Genomic DNA, 7,193 nt, shown 5'->3' on the forward strand with positions numbered 1-7,193 from the left:
TACCACAGCCTGTACATTCAGACCACAGAGGTCAAAGAACAGAAGTGGCCCAACATCACATATCATATCATTACACACACACAGTATGTACTTGTGTATACTGCATATAGAGAATCATTTTCACAATTTTCACCAACAAAGGGAGGTCATTTGTGGAAAATGAGCACATTTCACTAGTCCTCTATTTGTTTTAAAGGTTCACTGAGCTCTGCTAATTAGGTATGGTGTGAATTACTTTTTGTTTAAGGTTAGAGTTTGGAATAGATTAGTAATGATCAGGGTTGGGGAAAATGTTTGGATTCTGCATAAATGCAGTTACTGAGCTGAATGGAAATCAATACAAAGTCCTCAGATGGATGAAAGTCCGAGGGGTGATGCCTGACAAGAGCTTCCATGCTATGGAGAAACAGGTTATTAGCCGTATGTGCAAACATCTGTTTGCATGTCTGGATGCACCTTTCTGGAATTCTGACAACTGGCTTACTTCTTTCCATATTGACTTGATTTTGGTTTCCAACCTTCTCCTACATATTGTCCGTTGTGGCGCCATCCACTCTTAAGGTTACCTTTGCCAAGCATCTAAAGGATCATTGGTGCTTGGCAAAAACATACAAGGGACATTGTCACTGTGCATTGTGGCCAATTCTGCTCTCATCTTTTTATACTTTGCTTTCCTCCTTGGCAGTCTTCGATGAAGTCCACTCTGACTAACAGTGATGGATGCTGCCATCTGGCACTCATGTTCCTTGACTTTGGAGTTCACCTTTCATTTCTTTGGAAGTTGTTCTGGGCTCTTTACTTACCATTCGAACCATGCTTCTCTTTAATTTGTTATCAATCTTCCTCCTGCAACCATAGAGGTCAGTCACAGTCCTCTGGACCCTAAACATCTCAGTCATATGGACAAATGTCACGGGACATGCACAATGTTCTTCCTAATCTCTTGGATCAACTCTTTCCTTGGCCTCCTGTGGTCCATGTTCAGTGTGGTACACATGATGTCACCAAAAGCACAGTGACTACTTGTCACCCATTAACTAAGCAGACTGTCCATTTACAAGCTTGAAGTCACCTGTAATGCTAATGAGAGGACACACATTAGTTTAACAGGCCCCTAGTTTTGAACTATTTTCAGTCGATTCTAGAGGTACCCTCACTTTTGTCAGTATATTTTTAAAATGATAATGCCATAAAGCCATGTTTGTTTCACTGATCTTTGTGAGCTTTTCAGTTATTAACTGAGGAGTAGCAGCAATTTTGTTCATGTGTATGTAAAAGTATACGAGTCTTACTAAGGATGACTATGGAAACAAATACAGACACCGAAGCTTATTGCAGTCATCTTTAGCCCAGCAGATCACACCTTTTAGTGTATAATGGTGTCCCTCCACTGCTGTGGTGAAGGTGGTATGACCTAAACAGCAGAAGTTTCCACTGATGGAAACTCGAACACAGGAAGCCCACCTCAGCCCCCCAAAAGACTCCTGCTTCACTTTTGATTTCGCTGGCTATGCTTTGTATATAAAACCAAGTGATGAGGAATAATACTAGAGGTATGAAGCAGGGAGAAAAATGGACACTTTAGATACATTGGACATCCACTGTCCAAATGTATGTGCATGCTTAATGTTTATTTCTGTTTTAGCTTCTCTAGTACTTTAACATGAGCTACAACAACCCAGGCTTGTTTAAAAAGCCACTAACAGACAACTACACTACAGTGAATTCTAAAATCAAAATGTCTATGTAAAGGAAAGAACATTTGTTCAAAATGTACAACCCATAACCAAACATCCATCTTTCAAGAATCAACATGCTGGGTTGTGTGTCACAAGACAGATTATATTTAGAATATTGAGGTAAAAAAAAAAAAAAAGCTTCTGAGGAATACTATTCATAAAATATAAACTGCTTCCCATTTGATAAGACTCAAATCAAAGAATCTAAGAGCGAATTATCTGGAAGAAATTCGACATTTGAAAAATTCTGACACTTCTGGTTTGTTGGAGAGGAAACTTGTGGAATCTGAGTTTTTGTATGACATAGCAAATACGGGTTGTGAACAGTCAGAAACAAAAGTCTCGCATTGAAAAGTTGATAAAAATGGAACAACATTTCTAAGTAAGCTGCATCTGTACATTATGTGCCAGAGCCAGACCAAATTTACTATCTTGGAAAACTGCAAAAAAAAAAACCCTTCTTCAAATCAACCACGAACAACCACGAAGGTTGGTATTGGTAATATGCAAAGTTATTGTTCCTGCTATTGATAATTTTTTCTTTTAAGATTTCAGATGCAGTGTCACATTGACAAGAAGACCCACCAGAAATAACATGTAAAATGTTTACTTGACACAAGCAAATTCATATGGTGAAATTATGAGGCGTGCTTGATTTAAAAAACGGTCTATTCTCATGGTGTTGCTTTTACACAAGTCTCAAAGCCTCGCTGTCTGTCTGTGGTTAACAGTGTGAAAATGGCCATTCAGCGCATCTTTTTCTTAAACACATGCATTCAGAATCATGGTACCAACAGGAAGTCTGAGTGTGATTCTATTTTCATCACTAGAGCTTTAAAGTGCGACACAGATGCCAACAAAAACTGAGAATGAACAACGGCATTCAGCTGTTATCCACAAATACTTTCTTCGATGATTAAATGCTGTAAAATTATTAAGATAATGCAACTAACCCTAAAATGATCTATTGGCAAATTTAGGTGTAAAATCTTCTTTTTTTTATTTTTTATTTTTACTTTTACCACCTTTTTATTTTGGATTAGAAATAATCTAGTCAATCTGGTAGAGAATCTACATTTTTCAGTGAGGGTAAAGTTTTCCAACCTTAAAGAATCAGAACTCACCAACAAAGAAAAATCTTTAAATACCAGTGAAAACAAGCCAGAAAACCTGGTCAGCAACTGTAAAAAGAGAAAGGATGCTGTAATGTCAAAAAGGAGTTTTCCATAGTTTTTTCACATTTGTAATGTCAACATTACATGGTTTTATTGTTGATAAAACCAATTATTAAATTGGTTTATTACATGACATTTGCAATAAAAAAGCAAAGATTTTATTTACATTGTTTTATTATTTGCAGAAACTAATGTCTCATTTGATTACAATAACTGTAAATCAAAATAAATAATTTTGGATTTAACTGCATATGACTACATCACCTTCAGATGACGGTTGCTTTTGTCTACATTTAACAGTCTGTACACAAATCTGACCTAGGAAAGATCAAGCTAACATTTAGCTTAATGCTAAATGTAAGAATCTGTTCACAGCTTCCCCTGTGGTCTGTTATCAACTGCATGGATCGCAGCGTGCTTTGAACAGGGTTTGTCACTTGAACATGTAAGAGGCTCGGCTCTTCTTTGTGTCTTCTTTGGTTTCTCTCAGGAAGTCTTATGATCTATATCACATCCTGTATACTTAAAGGCCAGCGTTGCTGTAGAACAACAAAATGGTTTGCTGATATAATATTCTGGCTTTAATAATATATATATATATATATATATATATATATATTACAATATTATGTTATGTAGTTAAATACACAAGTGGTTTATATAACTACATACTGTAACCTAAAGGCATTTTTTTGTCTCTTAAGTCAGATTCTTTCATCTTTACTGAACCAGTATGAAGAAAAACAATCACCGTGTTCTCATTGACTTTGTTGACTATCAGTAGATTAGAATACAGCTGTTATTAAAATAAAGTTACCACAGGAAGCTTGACTGGAGAGCTTTGTTTTCATTTTGTGCAGTGCATATGCACTATACCATTTATAAGTATAAATGGTATAAAATATTTACTGTTTTACTGCGTCAGGTGAGAGTAACCTCGCTATGTAGCGACTGCCTGACTATCTAGAATAATACCAAAGTTATGCCACAACATTTGGTTGCACTCATATAAATTCCAAAGCTGTGAGGCATATCTGCAATATATGTGCTATATGTGGCTAAGTTCCATCACTCATCCCACTGAATATTTGTAGGTAAAGTGTGGTGGAGAATAAGTAACTAGAGGGAACCTCTGCCTTTTCACAGCTCTATTTTAGTTAATATTTCATTGAAATATGACTCCAAATTATTTCAACATGTCAAAATATCCATGGCAGATGTTTTGAGTATGTCTTTTGAATATGAAAATATTCAAAAGAAAATAAAATACAGCTTGGGATACTGGATACTGATACTCAAATGGTACAATGCTGCATGACATGCTATTGAATGACGTTCAGCAAAGCAGCCAATCCAGGAACAGCATTTTTATTTATTTTTTTGTGAATGACCACAGTGTCTCAGCATAAATGGGACCAAATTTGGGTTGTAACTAGTTACTTAAGTTACTTAAGGAACTTTTTTGAAAAAATAAAATAAAATACTTGTAGGAGTATTTTTACTTCTCTGCGCTTTTCACTTTTACTTGAGTAATTTCATTATGATGTATTTCTACTTGAGTAAAACTTTTGGATTCTCCACCCACTGAATGAAAAACAAATATGTTTTAACCAAAGATTCACCAGACAAAGACACACACAGTTAGTTTCACATAAAAATTGTATATTGACAGAAACTGATTTGGGAAAAAAATATTTTGCCTGATATTGTTATATTTTGTTAGTTATATGAATTATTGTCTTTTTGGTCCTTAACTTTATTTTCCACTTAACTTTCTTTTTTGTCCGTCTGATTATGTAATTTTTAAATATTAAATGATTGATAATTTGATCACTTGCTTTGTACTTGAATAGCCTTTTTACCAAATACATTTTTACTCTTACTTGAGATATTTGGTGGGCTGCTATTTACTTTTACTTGAGTAAAAATAACAGTAACAGTGCTGGTCCAGACTGTTATCTGAAATTTCTGAATAATAAAAAAACATTTGGTGCTCCTTATATGATCTTGTTTGCTAGCTTGTAGAGCTAATACTTATGAATGATAGTTGCTGCTCTGTTTTGTGACAAAGATCAAGTTTTATTGTGTCTGCAAAAGTTCTTGTCATGTATATCGAGCAAAGCAAAGGAGAGCTTTGATGTGTCTGACTGAAGCAGGCGCTTCTTTGTGATTTTGGTCAGAAGGATCCTGTCAGGTCTTCAGCTTTGCTCTCTCCATGTTTGTCTTCTTTAAGACCTAAAGTGACACTATAGGCGGCTGTGTTCATGAGATCATGTTCTCCTTGTAGCCAATCAGCACAGCCTTGTCTCTGTGGAGTTCAGTAAGCATCAAGGTGCTTTTCATTCAACACGTCCATTTCAGCAGGATGGCACCTTCAGGCTCTGTTTTCTGTCTCATGGTTGTCCTCTTATGGAGAAAGGGTGAGTTGTGTTTTATGAGATTGGTCATTTTAACTTTCTAGTCTGTCCTACTTCAAACATTTCTGTCTTTTATGAAATGTAATTTTGGTTGAGATTTTTTTTTTTTTTTTTTACCTTTTCTGTTCAGTCGAGCTGAATTATTTGGGAAAATCATCTGTTGATCAACAGAGGAGCTTTATGTCAGCTGAAGTTGGCAGCAGCGTGACTCTGCATTGCTCTTATGGGACTGAAGCTGCGAGGTATTACTGGTACAAGCAATCTCTGGGACAGAAGCTACAGATTATCTCTATCAGTTATAAATTTGATAAAAGTGGCACTTTTCATGACGAGTTCAAGGACAACCCACGCTTCGCTGTGGAAACCAACGATGGAAAAAGTCAGTTAAATATCTTTGACTTAAAACTATCAGACACAGGAACTTACTTTTGTGCAAGTGGCATTTCATTTGTGTTTGAGTTTGGGGAGGGTGTCACAGTCAGCGTGAATAATCCGGTCCTGGAAAATACAAGTTGGATCCGTCAGTCTGAATCTGGAACCGTCCAGACGGGAAGCTCTGTGACTCTGAACTGTACAGTCCAAACTGGGAGCTGTGGTGGAGAACACAGTGTTTACTGGTTCAGACACTCTGGAGAATCTCATCCAGGACTCATTTACACCCACGGAGGAAGCAGCGATCAGTGTGAGAAAAGTCTTAACACACAAACACACACCTGCATGTACGATCTGCCTATAAGGAACCTGAGTAAGTCTCATGCTGGGACTTATTACTGTGCTGTTACTTCATGTGGACAAGTTCTGTTTGGAAACGGGACGAAGCTGGACGTGGAAGGTGAGTCGTGTCATTTCAGAGACGTTTCTGTTTGCTAGTAGAAAAACTGTCTAAAATCTAAAGCTTTCTGTCTGTGTGGGTTTGTCCGGGTTTGCAGGTGAGGCCGTCTCTTTGTCCTTGGTTTATTTCTTAAGTGGAGCTTTGATTTTCACCATCATGCTGAGTCTTCTACTGGCCTTCACACTGCACAAGATGCACAAGAGGAACAGCTGCCAAACTTCAGGTTATTTCTGTTAAAAATGATTTTCCCCATTACAGATTTTGCTTTTGTTTTGTAACACTTGCGCCTTGTAAATCGTCCAAAAATTCTAAAGTCTTGACAGGTGGATTTTAAATTATAATATCATTTATTTAGGAAAATACTCTCCAAACCAGCCTGGTGTTAAGCCTGATACCTGGTTGTATCGTGTTGAGTGACAGCAACTGCTATCAGACATTTGCAAAATCTGGCAGAGTTGTGTTCATTCAGCCAAACATTCAGCGGTGTCCTTTTAAATATGGTTCTGATTTGTAACTCAGAAGGGGCTACAAACAGTCGGCAGGATATTTTTCTTCAGTATTTTCTGTTGGAGAGCAACATTTATGTTTCTATTAGATCATCCAGGCTTTTCAGTTTATTAAAAAGTGTTTTGAATCGTGTATAATTTTCTTTCCACTTCCACAATTATTTTACTACTTTGTGTTGGACTTTCACATAAGATCCCAATGAAATATATTTTCTGTTTGTGGTTGTAATGAGACAAAAAATGGAAAAGTTCAAGGGCTGTGAATACTTTTGGAAGTCACAGTAAGTCATGTCTGACAGTGATCAGATCTGGATGTGGCGATGAGGCCATTCACATTGTGCTTGGTTGGTTTATATGACATCTTTCTATCAATAAGCAAAATTATAATTTAAAAACTGCTTTTGGTATTTATGAATTCTACATCTGATATTAAATTTTGATGATCTAAAATGTGTAAATGTGACAAAAAAGCAAAACAGAAGAAACTGTAAGTAGGCAAATACTTTCCATAGCAGTTTACATAT

The 7,193-nt window shown here is 36.5% G+C and overlaps 1 protein-coding gene across 1 annotated transcript in view; it reads left to right on the plus strand.

Annotated features, from left to right (window-relative positions):
- The first annotated feature begins 4,748 nt into the window (after nucleotides 1-4,748).
- Nucleotides 4,749-7,193, plus strand: part of LOC103480158 (uncharacterized) — a 3,784-nt gene continuing 1,339 nt past the window's right edge. The window contains exons 1-3 of the mRNA XM_008435015.2: nucleotides 4,749-5,334; nucleotides 5,462-6,163; nucleotides 6,261-6,386. Coding sequence (XP_008433237.1) covers nucleotides 5,280-5,334; nucleotides 5,462-6,163; nucleotides 6,261-6,386 — 883 coding nt within the window. The 5' untranslated portion in view covers nucleotides 4,749-5,279. The remainder of the gene's footprint in view (nucleotides 5,335-5,461; nucleotides 6,164-6,260; nucleotides 6,387-7,193) is intronic.

Source organism: Poecilia reticulata, linkage group LG18, assembly GCF_000633615.1.
Source record: "Poecilia reticulata strain Guanapo linkage group LG18, Guppy_female_1.0+MT, whole genome shotgun sequence".
NCBI lineage: Eukaryota > Metazoa > Chordata > Actinopteri > Cyprinodontiformes > Poeciliidae > Poecilia > Poecilia reticulata.